The sequence below is a fragment of the Apus apus genome, chromosome 1, assembly GCF_020740795.1.
Source record: "Apus apus isolate bApuApu2 chromosome 1, bApuApu2.pri.cur, whole genome shotgun sequence".
Taxonomy (NCBI): Eukaryota; Metazoa; Chordata; class Aves; order Apodiformes; family Apodidae; genus Apus; species Apus apus.
Window position 1 is genome coordinate 72,492,906 of NC_067282.1, and position 15,650 is coordinate 72,508,555.

The 15,650-nt window shown below is 39.9% G+C and overlaps 1 protein-coding gene across 3 annotated transcripts in view; it reads right to left on the reverse strand.

Annotated features, from left to right (window-relative positions):
- The window catches only part of MAN1A2 (mannosidase alpha class 1A member 2), a 149,689-nt gene that overhangs the window by 36,800 nt on the left and 97,239 nt on the right, over nt 1–15,650 (reverse strand). For all 3 annotated transcript variants that reach the window (XM_051608433.1, XM_051608434.1, XM_051608435.1), the window contains one exon: nt 15,289–15,382. In XM_051608433.1, the coding sequence (XP_051464393.1) occupies nt 15,289–15,382 (94 nt within the window). The remainder of the gene's footprint in view (nt 1–15,288; nt 15,383–15,650) is intronic.

Sequence of the window (15,650 nt, forward strand, 5' to 3'; positions counted from 1 at the left end):
AAAAAACCCCCACAAAACAACAAACAAAACCCCAAAGAAACCAAAACCAAGCAACAAAACAGCCTGAGGCAGACAGAATATCTGAGTTGGAAGAGCTGAATTTTGGTAGCTACAAGAAACTGAAAACACAGTCACTTGATGGAAAGCATTGAGCAATCTTAAGTGCTACCATTTTCTTGTATAATAAAACTGACCAAAATTACTTCCTACAATTGTAGTGGTTATCAAACTGAAGATTGTAATTCTCAATCTTACACAATTGAAGTGTGTGCAAAGACAACAGAAATAATTTGAAACAGACCAGCAAGTACAACTACCCCAAATAATACACGTATTTAGATAACTCTTGTTTTTAGAACCAAAACACATCTTTAAACTGAACATAGTTTATGATTCTGTAATGTCAAAAGAGTGTTCTAATTTGGTATATTACAACAGGCTCTATTTTCACACTCAGGAATTTACAGCTGGAACAAATCTTTTCCTTTTTGTATTTAAACTTCCCTGAATTCAAAACATTCCAGCTATTATTTATACTTCTGGAAAGATTAAGGTCATCCCTCAGAAGACATGTTCAGGAATAAAAGAGCAATCAACTAAAAACGTCAAGTCTGTGTGTGAAAGTTAAAAACATGTTAGACCTTTACATTGGTGCTTTTACTGAAAAGCCAAGTGGCCTTTTATCACCTGAAGTTGTCTTTTCCAAATTATTACACTCAGAGTCACCCGAATCAAGCACACTTGCCTCTCTGCCAAGTCTGCAGTCAGTGTAAATCCCACTGGCACAAACAGCTTTAACTAACCACCGAAATTTCCAGTGGATTGATGGGAAGTCAGGTACCTGTTTACCTCTGATGAATTTTTTAACCTGACAATGAGGCTGTAAATAAACAGCTGAAGCATAGTAACACCTTCTGCTACAACCAGTGCTGTTGTAGGTATGCACCCACAGCTCAAAGAGTCCCTTTTGAATAAGAGTTTCTACCTAGGGAGACGGACAAGCTCTTAATATAATTACAACCTTTAGTTTATTCACTTTAGTCTTCCTATAGTAGTATCTTAATCTCCTCTTACAGATTAAAAACAAGAAAATGGGAGAGAGAAAACCTTTATTAGATTAAATCTAGCCCAACATCCACTTATGCAAAATGAGCTGGCAAACCCACTGTTAACAACTTTGCCCTCCCCCTTCAAGTTCTCTGGAGACCATGGTGGTTTACATATACACCCCCCCCGTATGTATATATACATATATATGTAACACATGAATGCTGACAATCAAAAGACATTCAAAGAAGTAAGGAAAGACACTCCCTGTCTTTTATGTACTTCCAGATTTCACCACACACAATATAAATCCAGGTTGCTCTGTATGTTTCTTTCTCCTAGGCTTGTGTCTAGGTACCTCTTATTTTTCTTCTTACGACAGATGCCTGAAATTGCAGTCAGACCTAGCTGAAGTTTTGGTCACTCTGGGTGCTGTGAAATTGTACTGGCTGTCAGCTCATGTTCTATGACTGAGACTGAGCTACCACACCCAATATTTGGTCTGCATTCATCACCAACCCTCTCTTATTTTTAATTATATAGGCCAAAAAGTGCTACGGTGTGATCTGCAATAAAAAATCAGCTGTAAGTCTCCACCTAGATCTCCAAAACGAGATGGTATTTTACCTTGCTACTACAGGACAGTCCAGCTCCCATGGGAACTTCACAATTCAATTAACCTGTCAGGGTGACAAGATTCAACATCCACTGAACGAAAGTACAGCCCTTCTCCCCTCAATGTCACCAAAGGGGAAATATTTCTCATGTGACCCACACAAGGCAGATCTCCACACATAAATCAAAATACAAAGTTTCACATACTGAAGACAGAATGAAAATAAATGTACCATTACATGTCATCTGAAATGTATTAGTGGTCTAAAAATCCTTGATATAAACAGCTTGGTGTACAGCCTCCAACAAGTAAGTGATAAAGAAGGAATAAACCAAAAACAACTAACTGAAATAAATCCCTAGTAAGTTTGTAATTGGGCTTCGATAAGCTTCCCTTTGATAGGAAATGAGTAAGTCAAGAATGGTTCAAAAATTCAGCTTAGATATATAGAGATCAGAGTACAAAAATAAATTATTAAAGAAATATTAAGATGCCACAGGAGCTCAAGACTTTAAAAACTCAGTGTATGTGTCAAGGGTTATCTCTTTAGTCCCTAACAATTCTAAGTTCACTGTCTTCAAAGCCAACAATTTTAAATCTCAAGAGTATCAGGCAGTACCCAAACACATGCTGGACTCCGTTAATACAGATTATTTTACTGAATTTACAGTCAGAAAATAAATGTTAAAGCTGTTGCAGGACACATTTCAAATTCTCGGTATCAACACACTCTCCACGAAGATCATGCTCTAAAGCTACAGTTTGGTGGTAGAGCAAAATGATATATTAATTTCTTTCCACAGCAATGTATGCAAGCACTTTGAAAACCCAGTTACATCATATCCAAATCCTATATTTAGGAATTATTTATAGACACTCCTTTTCAAATGCATAACAATAACAATGGAATCTTTAACACACTAAACAAAGCTTTCATTTGTTTAATTTTTTTCAGCATCTTGCTCAACAGACCAGCAAAACATTTTAACCTTGTAGACTTATAAAAGCATGTTCCCTGTAATGCATAGCTCTGCTATATTTCATTAAAATAAAGTTTTAACAGATTAACTTGCTCTTAGCTTCTAATGAAGAACCAAATTTGAATGCAGCCTTTTCTTGGAACACAGTTAATTATGTTAGTACGTGGTTTGTAACGCAAAAGGGCAAGGGGAATTCCCCATCAGAGATTAGATAGATTATTTTATATGCAAAACACATGCATGTTCCTAAATAGAGATCAAGACAGAATGTTTTGGAGAGAAAAATTAAGCACATCCACCAAGACACCTAAGAAAATTAAACAGTGGAGAATCACCTCCTCATCTACAACTGATCCATACACACCTACTGCTGGAAGTCTAGAAATCACATTGTATTTTCATTTGTTTATAATGTACTCAACTGAAAGCAGATTTGTAATAAAAATCCCACCACAAAAAATGCCTGCAACAATCTCCAAACTAACCATCACATAGATCACATATCTTCAGTTCTATAACTGACACTGCAACCACAAATCAAAAAAGAAATCTACTTGCTAAACCAAATGTGCAAAGATGGTTGGGAACTACTACAACTATTTTTATGAGAAATAAAATTAATTATTTTAATCCTGCACCACTTCTCTTCAAGAGAGAGAAAATCTTTTCCTTAAGCCAAAGGATAAAAAAAACAAAAAATCACTCAAGAATGAAAGCATTAGAAACTGTTACCCACAAGTCCAAACTGAAGTGTATTATCTGAAAAGTTGTGTAAAATACTGTTTGGAAAATACAGGCATACTTGACACATTTCTCTTCACTTCCTTTGAGGTTATGGATGTTTTGCCAGGACTTGGCATTGCATTTCACAATTGGATTTTTCACAATTCTTGGCATTGCATTTCACAATTGGATTTTTCACAATTCTTGGCATTGCTAGTTTCTTAGTGTTGTCTGCAGCATGTTGGGATAGGAACAGATAGAAGTTAAGAGACTACTTCTTCTAAACAAGGCATCTAGTAAATAAACAAGCAATGTAAGTGTGGGGACAAGAAAACATGAAGTACCTTCACCATTAACAAAGAAGACTAGCAGCAAAACACATGCACAAATTGGGTGGAAAATGGATTGAAAACAACCCTGAGGAGAAGGACTTGGGGGAGAGGGTGGATGAGAAGCTCAACATGAGCTGGCAGTGTGCACTTGCAGCCCAGAAAGCCAACAGTGTCTTGGGCTGCATCAAAAGAAGTGTGGCCAGCAGGTCAAGGGGGATGATTCTCCCCCTCTGTTCTGCTCTCGTGAGACCCCACCTGGAGTGCTGTGTCTAGTTCTGGAGCCCCCAACATAACAAGGATACAGAGCTGTTGGAGTGAGTCCAGAGGAGGGCCACAGAGATGATCAGGAGACTGGAGCACCTCTCCTATGAAGACAAGCTGAGAGAGTTTGGGTTATTCAGCCTGGAGAAGAGAAGGCTCCAGGCACACCTTATAGTGGCCTTCAAGTACCTGAAGGGGCTCTAGGAAAGCTGGGGAGGGGCTTTTTAACATTTTTAAATGTAACATTTTAACATTTTCAATTTTAACATTGAAAGTCCTTGTAACAGAAATTCAAACAGTAATTTATTTATTTATCTCTGCAGCATCTTTGAAAGTTTGCATTCAAGAGAGCCACTCTTCCTATGTGCTGCCAGGACAGTATCATTCAGCTGAGATGCTGATTATTCTCAGCATTAGCATCCTGGTATGTGGGGATATGCAGAATGTGAGAGCCCCTTCTTCATCAAGTTATCTGGGTAACGACTATTGAGTATAAAAGAAATAACAAATGACAAGGAAATTGCTAAATTAAACACACAGACATCAATGAGCAGGTGGTAACAGACACTAACACAGACCAGAACTCTTCAGCTACTGATTGACAGGCCATTAAAGGAACTACTGAGCCACAGCCTCCCAGAGACAACCTGAACTTTGTCACTGATAAGAAGAGGGAAACATGATTGTCATGAGCATGATGAGGTATTTTGAGGGGACTTGCATAACTGCAAAATGTATTCATGGAACAGCAGAAAGGGCTGTGGCTTTAGATAAAACTTACTATGGGTATTAATATTTACAGCCAAAGGGAGGGAAAGGGAATGACTGGGGTGGACTGGGGAGGAATGAACAAAGGAAAAATCGAGAGGAGGTAGGTTAAAAGGGCCTGGTTACATGTAAACAAGCTGCCGATCAAAATGCTTGTCTGTCTGAGCCTTGCACCCTACCAGCACTGTCTGCTTTATCTTTTTATTTTTTGCATGTGATCCCACTCACTATCTTCTGAGTTCTACAAGGTGTAAACATCCACAGCTGGAGAGGAAGCCATGGGCTGCAGAGCTTGCAGGTCTAGGTGCCAGCACCTGGAGACCAGAATGCAAGAAAGATCTAAGTACCTGGGATGCGTGTTGCAAGGTCAGAGTGCCAGCAACTGGAGAAAGGGGCTGCAGGTCACAGGGCCCTAGGTCTGTTTTGTCAGCAGCTGGGAAGACCCACGTGTGTTTGTTCTTCCTGGTGAATTGAATTCTGACTGTATGTGTGTATGTGGAATTCATTAGCAAATTTCCAGCTGGTGAGTAGGAGGAGACCTGCATCTGGAAGCACCCAAGCTCTGAGGTGACGGGCTGCATACAAGGTCCAGAGTTCAATGACAGGTATTAGGAAGACTGAGAGCCTTTGCTAATATTTGAAGGATCTGTGAGGGTGCTTGTGAAGAGTGTGTGAGCACATGCATCTGTCTATTTGACAGTAAATACCAGGAGGAGCAGCAAGACCTGGCTACCTGCATTTACATATTATGTGGTTGTGGCAGCACTATGTGGGGGTGCTACCAAGGCAGTATAAGTCTAGGTAGGCAGATGCATTAGCACCCTCTTAGTGTATATGTGCACCTCTCTAGGATACTTCCTCAGCCTTGCAGGTCAAACCTGCAAATGGGAAGAGAAGTATAGGTGTCTGCATCCCATTGGACTGGGATGGAGAGACCTGTACTTGGCTGGGCTTCAAAAAGAAAGAATACCCAGGTCTTACAGTCTGCTGGATGCATTGACTTTCTTAACATAATCTTTAACAAAGTGTATTAGAAACATTTAGATCAAATTTATTTTCAATTTTCCCTTAAATACTGACAAATAAATATGGACAGTTAGTGCTATGTATTTCATAAAATGTCATATCACAAATTAAAATAGAGCATATCGCTCACGGTTTGTCTATTACTTGCAAGACTTTAAATGAAGATAATTACCTAGCTCAGCCCAAGAGCATTAGACTGAAACCAGCTGGGCAGGCAGGCATAAAAACTTAGGAATATTCACCTAGTTTTTGAACTGATTTAATGACAGTAATTTAAAATTGTTTTTATTGCTTCTCCTACATGTGAGAATTGCACCATTTGAATCAAGTACAAATTCAATCCAATTATTTTAAATGCAAAGAAGCCTTCTCTAAATAATATTTTAAAAATAAAAGTGCTTGGTTTGTTTTAATTTAAGTATTTACTGTTGAAAATTAAAGGGAAACAGAGGATATAAATTTCTCCCATTCAGCCACCTTGGTTGTGCCTCCAATTTATAGTAATACAGGCAGGGAGTGGCAAGAAAGTGACGTCACCTAGAGGTGCTAAAGGCAGTGTATGTAACAAGGCAGCCTAAATACCTATGTGAATCCTCTTATTTGCCTTTAGAGGACAGTAATCACTTTGGACATGAAAGGGAGAATTTACATTTAGTGCATTAAATACATGTATGAGGACCAATATCACATTGGTGAGTCCCTGTGAATGTGCTGAGTACCCTTCATCGGGCTTTTAATTTAGTTCACTTGCAAATCTGCCTAAAGAGGCTTGTTTAGGTAAGGAGGCAAGAACAAAGAAGTATAGAATAGACTGCAGTCTGAATATTTTAACACATCAACATTCAGCAATGGTAATTTCACTATCTGCTATTACATTCCTAATAGCAATGCTCAGCTCATGCACTGTAAATTCACACATTAGCTTAACTTACAGCAACTTGTTAATGTGCTCACATATCACTAAGGTGTAATAAACACAGAAGGCTAACATAGAATAGGTACCTCTGGTTATTTTATTGCATATGGAAGCAATAGAGAATCATAGAATTGTAGGGGTTGGAAGGGACCTCTGAAGATCGAGTCTAACCCCCTGCTGTAGCTGGAACACCTAGGGCAGATCACATAGAAACACATCCAGATGGGTCTTCAAAGTCTTCAGAGAAGGAAACTCCACAACCTCTCTAGGCAGCTTGTGCCAATGCTCTGTTATCCTCACAGTAAAGAAATTTTTCCTCATGTTGAGGTGGAACTTCCTGTGTTGTACCTTGGTGCTGTTTCCCCTCGTTCTATGACAGGGCATCACTGAATAGAGACTGGCCCATTCTTGACACCCACCCTTCAGATATTTATAGACATTAATAAGGTCCCCTCTTAGCGTTCTTTTCTCAAGACTAAACAGCCCCAGGTCTCTTAGCCTTTCCTCATATGACATATGTTCCAGTCCCTTAATCATCCTCGTAGCCTCCGTTGGACTCTTTCCAGAATATCCCTGTCCCTCTTGAACTGGGGATACCAGTGACCACAATATGCCAGATGTGGTCTTACAAGGGCAGAGGAGAGGGGGAGGAGAACCTCCTTTGACCTGCTGGCCACACTGTTCTTAATGCATCCTGATATAATATTGGCTGTCTTGGTAATGAGGGCACATTGCTGTCCCATGGACAACCAGGTCCCCAAGGTCCTCCTCCATGGAGCTGCTTTCTAGCAGGTCAATGCCTAACTTATATTGGTGCATGGTGTTTTTTTCTCTCCAGGAGTAGGACTCTACACTTATTCCTGTTGAACCTTCATCTTTGCCCAGCTCTCCAGTCTGTCTCGATCTCACTGAATGGCTGCACAGCCTTCAGGTGTATCAGCCAATCCTCCCAGCTTTGTGTCATCAGCAAACCTGCTGAGGACAAACTCCATCCCCTCATCTAGGTCATTGATAAAGATGTTAAATAAGACTGGGCCCAGTACAGACCCCTGGGGAATATATTGTCTAAAAACTAGTTTTAGTTAAACTGACATAACTTTCTTACAGAACCAACACAGGTAACTCTATAGGTAGCCCACCTGCAGGAAGTGAGATGTGAAGCCAGAGCTACTTGAGTTCCTATTCAGTAATATTATTACTTGCAAGAGATGTTGGAACAAGATGAAATGTAGCAATTTCTTCTTGGGACTGAAAAGTAGAAAGGAAGAATGCCCAGTTTACAGAAATGTGCAAACATGAGTGGCATGTCCTGACTTGGAAATAACATGCAGACTGGCATTTTCTTTGTTACTGCTGTTCCAGCTGGCAGTCTCAGCTAACCTGTTAGCAAACACAAACTAGAATTAAATTTTCTCAACATATTTTAATTTTTGAAAAAACCTCCCTTTTTCTTCAAATTAATTTCTATAATTCTGAAATCACTTGTTTAATCAAAATTCTAGTTGTTGTATCTGCTTAGCAGGCTTCTGTAGCAAGCACTGTCACTGTTTCTGAAAATAATGTAAATTCAAAGTTCTAATGCTTGCATCAAACCAACCAGAGAACAAGTGAAATGAAAAGCTAATCAAGTTAACTGTAGGTTAATGTGAGAGACTAGAATATGCTCTTGCTATTCTCCTTTCAGTCTTAAAGAAACTGAAAACCCAGGCTGGAAGTACTGTAAATCACTTGTTCCTACTGGACCACCACCTTAGTCCATAAATAGAAATTGAATCTGTCAACATTCCTCTGGGCATTATAGCCCTGCCTTCTAGGAAAAGCCCCAGTCAGATGACAAATCCTGAGCTGAACCCATTAAAAAGCTGTCTGTCATGCCACTCATGCCATAATAACACCTGCACATTACAAGCTTAAACACAAACATTTAGCCTACACATGCCAGCATTTTCCTCCTCCTGGGTAGAACCACTCCCAGCTACACAGCAGCAAGACTCCAGTGCTGTACAGCTGTATCATGAAGGGTTTCCACTAGAAAGCATGGAGATTTTCACTGACCAGTAAGCCATTCACCTGGCGGTTTTTAGGACTGAGTTTTATGACATTCAAATGGAAATGAAATACGGAATCAGAATCATAGAATGGTTTGTGTTGGAAGAGATCTAGAAGATCAACTAGATCCAACCCCCCTGCCATGGTAAGGGGCATCTACCACCAGACCAGGTTGCTCCAAGCCCCATTCAACCTGGCTATGAACACTTCCAGAGACACGGCAGCCACAACTTCCCTGGGCAACCTGTGCCAGTGTCTCAACAGCCTCACACTAAAGAATTTCTTCCTAATGTCTAACCTAAATCTACCATCTTGTAGTTTTAGTCCATTACCCCTTGTCCTCTTGCTACACACCCTTGTTAAAACTCCTTCCCCAGCTTTCCTAGAGCCCCTTCAGGTACTGGAAGGCCACTATAAAGTCTCCCCAGAGCCTTCTCTTCCCCAGGCTGAATAACCCAAACTCTCTCAGCTTGTCTTCATAGGAGAGGTGCTCCAGTCTCCTGATCATCTTTGTGGCCCTCTTCTGGATTCACTCCAACAGCTCTGTGTCCTTGTTATGTTGGGGGCTCCAGAACTAGACACAGCACTCCAGGTGGGGTCTCACGAGAGCAGAACAGAGGGGGAGAATCACCCCCCTTGACCTGCTGGCCACACTTCTTTTGATGCAGCCCAAGAAACAGTTGGCTGCAAGTGCACATTGCTGACTCATGCTGAGCTTCTCATACACCATCACTCCCAAGTCCTTCTCCTCAGGGTTGTTTTCAATCCGTTCTCCACCCAACCTTTATTTGTGCTTGTGATTGCAATGACTCAGGTACAAGACCTTCCACTTGGCCTTACAGACCTTCAGGCAGTTTGCACAGGCCTACCTCTCAAGCCTGTCAAGGTCCCTCTGGATGGCATCCCTTTCCTCCAGTGTGTCAACCTCACCAAACAGTTTGGTGTAGTGAGCAAACTTGCTGAGGGTGCACTTAATCCCACTGTCCGTGATGCCAACAAAGATGTTTCACAGTGTCAGTCGAATGGTAGTGGAACGTTAGTCCCTGTGCAGCCCTGCCTACTGCTGCTTCACAAGGCAGGCAGAAAAAGAAAGAAGGGAATCTGCCACCAGAGACCTCATCAATGTTTACAAATACGTAAAGGGTGAGTGTCAGGAAGATGGAGTTAAGCTTTTTTCAGTGATGACCAGTGATAGGACAAGGAGTAATGGATGCAAATTGGAGCATAGGAGGTTCAAGGTGAGTATCAGAAAAAATTTTTTTACTGTGAGAGTGACAGAGCACTGGAACAGGCTGCCCAGAGAGGTTGTGGAGTCTCCTTCACTGGAGACATTCAAAACCCACCTGGACAAGTTCCTGTCTGATGTACTCTAGGTGATCCTGCTCTGGCAGGGGGGTTGGACTAGATGATCTTTCGAGGTCCCTTCCAACCCCTAGGATTCTATGATTCTTAACTGCTATGAAAAATGCATTAAATGCACATGGAAACTTATATCCATAAAAGTGTAAGCATTACAAAGACATGGCTATCGATAACATTTATGACACGCTATATTACTCTAGTCATCTCTCCAACTTGTTAAGAACCTGGAAGCCATGGTCACGTCCTTCTTGATGAAACCCTAATTAACTGGTAAGTTACATTACTGATTATAGCTTTTTAGGTATTTGTAACAGAAATACTGACTGGTTTGAATGAAAATGCATGTCTCTCTAAGCACCAGCAGAAGCAGCAGAATGATGAGCAAAAAGTAGAGTCTGGATGTCTCAGGGCACTGTCCCCAGAATATCATTCCCCAGCAGTGCAATAGCAGAACATGCTGTTTATATCAAGATCAAAAGACCTGCAATCTGATAAATCAAACCATAGCAGAAATGACTCATCAAACCCTGCACTCTAACATCAGAAGGATGGCAACAAGGTTCTAGTGTGTTACATACACTATTCCCCTTCCCCTAATCCCAAAAGAGAATATCCAGTGTGACCTGGAAAGGCTAGAGAGTTGGGCATAAAAGAACCTAGTGAGGTTCAACATGGGCAAGTGCAGGGTCCTGCACCTGGGGAGGAAGAACTCCATGCATCAATATAGGTTAGGGGTGGACCCGCTGAAAAAGCAGTTCTGAAAAGGATCTGGGAGTCCTGGTAGAAAGTAAATTATCCATGAGCCAGTAATTTGCCCGTGTTGCCAAGAAGCCAAATGGAACCCTGGGTTGCATAAGGAAGAGTGTGGCCAGTAGGTCGAGAGAGGTCATTCTTCCCCTCTGTTCTGCCCTATTGAGGCCCCATCCAGTGTACTGTGTCCAATTTTGGGCTCCCCAGTTCAAGAGACACAGGGAACTACTAGAGAGTCCAGTGGTGGGCAACACAGATGACTGGGGGATTGGAGCATCTCCCTAATAAAGAAAGGCTGAGAGAGCTGGAGCTCTTCAGCCAGGAGAAGGGAAGGCTGAGGGGAGACCTTATTAATGTATACAAGTACCTAAAGGTGGGTACAGGGAGGACAGAGCCAGACTCTTTTCAATAGTTCCCAGTGACAGGACGAGGGGCAATGGGCACAAGCTGGAACATAGGAAATTCCATTTAAAGATGAGGAAAAACTTATTTATGGTGAGGGTGACGGAGCACTGGAATAGGCTGCCCAGGGAGGTTGTGGAGTCTCCTCTGGAGATATTAAAAACCTGTCTGGATGCAGTTCTGTGTAATGTGCTTTAGGAGCCCCTGCTTTAGCAGGGGAGTTGCACTAGGTGATCTCTAGAGGTCCCTTCCAACTCTGACAATTCTGTGAACAGACCACATGTGTTTTAAGCATACATTTAAATGAAGAAAAACAGACAAGACACAGCAACATGGCCTAAGATCTATGGAGGCTAAAGACAGGAATATTCTAAGCTATAGAAAAACTCCATAACAATTGCTGATGCCTTAAAGGCCTGAAAGATCTGTCCAAAAACTAGCTCACCATCACCACTGAAGAACCCTAGATATGTGAAGAGGACTGGGTAACAGTGTCCCTTGTTCTCTGAGTCCAAACAACTTATACATGTCGTAACATGTGAATATGAGTGAATGAAACTTCAGAGAAAATGAGAGCAGGTAAAAAATAGCTGGCTTAATGACTCTGGAAGCAAGTATCACCTTCCCCTTCCATAAGACTTAGCACTGAATTGTACCACTCCTAATTTCCTATCATCAGCAGCTGAGAGATAAGCTGTATATTTCTGAATTATATCCAGTTCATACAGATCTTACGACATTCACAAACAGAAAGGTAGTATGTTTTGAGACCTGACACGTGCAAAGAAGCTACATGTATGGCAGCTTAAGTCGCTGCACACATCTCTGGACTAAAGAGGGAAAAGGAAGGGAAGATTTCTCAGTGGGCTATTTCAAAGGCACATTATTTGCTCACACTAACATTTCATACTTGGGATTGCAAGTCAAATAAAGTAGATGCAATCTTTGTCAGTTTTGTTTGTTTGTTTTGTTTTTTGTTTTGGTCAGAAACACAAGATCAGGATGTGCCTAGGCTCCTTGTTCAAGCACCTCTGAGAAGGCATCAAAATACTGTACATCAAGCATCAAGGTAGAAGGTATTAAGAATTTTCCACAACATTCTTGTTGTAAGTAGAGGTACATCCATCTCAGTCACCACAACAAAGCCACAGAAAATGTTTGAGACTTCTGTTTCCTTCCACAAATCTGTCTTGCAATAGAAATCGTATGTAAATGTTTACCTTTTAGCCTGTTGCAACAAAATTAAACAGAAGACCAACACAGAAGTGTAGATTTTTTTTTTCTTCTACTCAAATCATACAGTTTTTTTTTCTTTAAAAAAATAAATTTAAAGGTAAGGACAAAACATAACTGCTGAGAAACTTGAGCTAAATGGATTCTTACCTTATATATCTTGTTTAATATTCTCCAGTTAATCAACTGGTAGAAGTAAAATTAATTAGTCTGAATGCTATGTGCCCATCACTGATTTATTTATTACTTTGAATAAAGGTACCCACCACTAGAATGATGCTACATTGCAGCTAAATCCTGTATTTCTTCAATATTGCCTTTATGTAGATTTACTTTACCTATTTCACACTCCTTATGACTTAGTTGAAACTCTGTGTAGATTATCTGAAAACATAACTAGAATTGAGCCAAAACAGTCTGAGGAGAGGAAAAAAAATGCTAAAAGGAAGGGGAAAAAAAAAAAAAAGAAAAAAAGAACACCCAGAAAGGGTGTCAAGAGTTACACACATGTAGGCAAATAAAAGAGTTCCAAAATAATTCTGGAAAAATATCTGGAGAAAGTACTTTGTATAAGAGGGGATGCATCAAACTAAAGGTCACAGTGAAGATGAAAAGGGTAGCTTTTCCAGAAGCTGAAAGAAGTCCATTGTCTCAGTCTTTCCAGACAAGCCAGAGACAATGGTCTTTGAAATTACCTTCTGAGAAGGACACAAAAGCCTTGCCTGCCCTTAATACCAACAATGTGACTCAAGTCAGCAACAGTATTTTATACTCTGACATGAGTCCTCTAGGGAACGGAGATGCAGTGCGTGAAGCCATCACCCTTACTTAACTGACTTCTGTGGTGCAGGACACAATTTCTGCAGGAGAATAAGAAGAAAAATTCCTATCTAAGCCTCAGCTCTTCCAGCTCACACATCCAGTATTTCAGTGTGTGGGAAACTGTTCTCTTTCCTCCTCGCGTAAGTCTAAACAAACAGTGCATGTGCCCCCTTACTGTAACTTCTTACTTTTTTGCTAAAAGATTCACAGAAGAGTGGTTTATGAGGAATACAACAAAGAGTTTCTTATTATTACATCCTGATTTGTGGCAGGAAAAACACAATTAGCAATTCTTGCTTTCTTGTCTCCACAAAACTTTTCAAGATGGGTTTGCAAATGCTCACTGCAATGGAGATATCTTTGAAACACCACTAGAGCATCTGTATCTGCACTTGGAAGCTTATTTGCTAAAATAAATAAATAAACAACCTTCCAAACAAACCCTCCAAAAAAGCCCCTGACCAGCCACCAAATTCCAGGAAGTAAGTTTGTGGTTAAGGAACAGCACAGAAAAATTAAGGGCTCTATACAGTTGTATTTCTTTTTATCCTAATAACTTAATTCTCAGCCTGTAGCCCTTTAGTCTCAAACATATTATAATTCAAAATTCATTTTCATAGTATATTTGAGCTCCATCAAACTTTTACAAAGTTAAAATTTCCACAATATGTTTATTCTCAGTGACCAGGACTCTTTTCTTCCCAAGAGCTGCTAATTTTGAGCATTATTACACATAACTAAAAGCCCCTAAAGAATCCTGGTGATATGACATTGGACTACTTCTGACAAAAGTAGCAGGAGCAATTGGTTAGGAATGAAGAAAAGCAATAGAAAAAATTATTTCAGAACAGCATTAAGCTGTCTTTTGAATAAGTAATAGCTGAATGTCTGTGTTTGCTCACTTTCTTTTTTCTGAATGCATCATTAAACTTAAGTTTGCCTGAAAAATTTATCTCTTCAGTCCATGTGTCAGTCTCAGAAGGCGTTACCATTCACTCAAAGATATTAGACTCTTTGGAGAGAATTTTGGCCTTAATGATTAGATGAGACAACTCTTTTCACAATCACTGCAATGACAGCTGCATTCATTTCTCTCATATGCCAGACTCAAAGTCAGAAGGAAATTCTCAGTCTGCAAGCCAGAACATGTTCTGCTGGGTATTTCCAGCCAACCACTGAAATTCCTGAAACCTGTCAATGATGTCAAGCTGGACAGAAATAGATCATCTTGCTTGTTTCTCTTAAGTAAACTTGCATTCATGAAAGAAATAGGAACAGAAACCTTTAAGAAATAATTATTTCATTACACCCACTATGAAAGCACCAAAACACTCAACTTCTTTTGGAAGAACCACTTCAAGCAAAGGAATCATATTAGTGTCTCTTCTTCATGTTATATCTCTCCACTTGTACTGGCAACAACAAAACCAATTTTTTCTTTTCATTCCAAAGCCTTAATCTTTTTTTTTTTTTTTTTTTCAAACAAGAGGCCTTGGTAACAGCAGGACCTATAGGGAGGTTCATCATGCCATTTCAAATGCCACTAAGTAAAAGAAGGATGTTTATAAACATCAGTCCCTAACACCATGTGAAGGAGCTCAAATTTAACCACCATAAACGTGCACTGCTTTTACGTTACCTCACAGTAATCCATTTACGAGATGGTTTGCAGAACAAAGGCAGGAACACAATAAAAATGAGGAAACTATTTTCAGCCTCATTCATTATTACTGAAGATTTTATTGACAGATAAAAGTAAGGACAGGCATCAGATTTAGTAGGAAGCTGCTTTCAGATCTACCATAAAAATTGAGCTGCCTGACTTCAGAGAGAGCTACAGCCAAAAATTAGTTTCAGGAGATCTCATGTCTAAGTAACTCCTCTATAATGCATGTTTCCAAGCAATGCTGTTCACACAGAATATTGTTTTCTGATCTTCAACTCAGCAACAAAATAAGAAGCATAGCTTTAACAAGGAACGAATAAAATAAGAATACTTACGCTGACCCCACCGGCCTGTTCTTGGATTCAAATAATTTGGATAAAGTCCATTAGGACGATCCATTTTCTGAAGTAACTTCCGAATGTGCATGACCTAAATTAAATCAAGAATCAGGATCACCACTAACAATGTTCATCTGCTCTCTGCACATAGCTAAATTTAATCTTTTTTCTTTTTCTTTTTTTTAGTAGTAAATTTACTTAATCTGAACCCAGAAGCTTTTTTGACGGTTTCCTGCAGATTAGCAAGTTTTTGCTTTTAAAGGACTGCTCACATAAATGTTTAAAAATTATTATTTTTAAATGTATGCTGAAACAAATAAGAAAACTTGCATTGTCATACATTTCTACTTGAAAAAAGT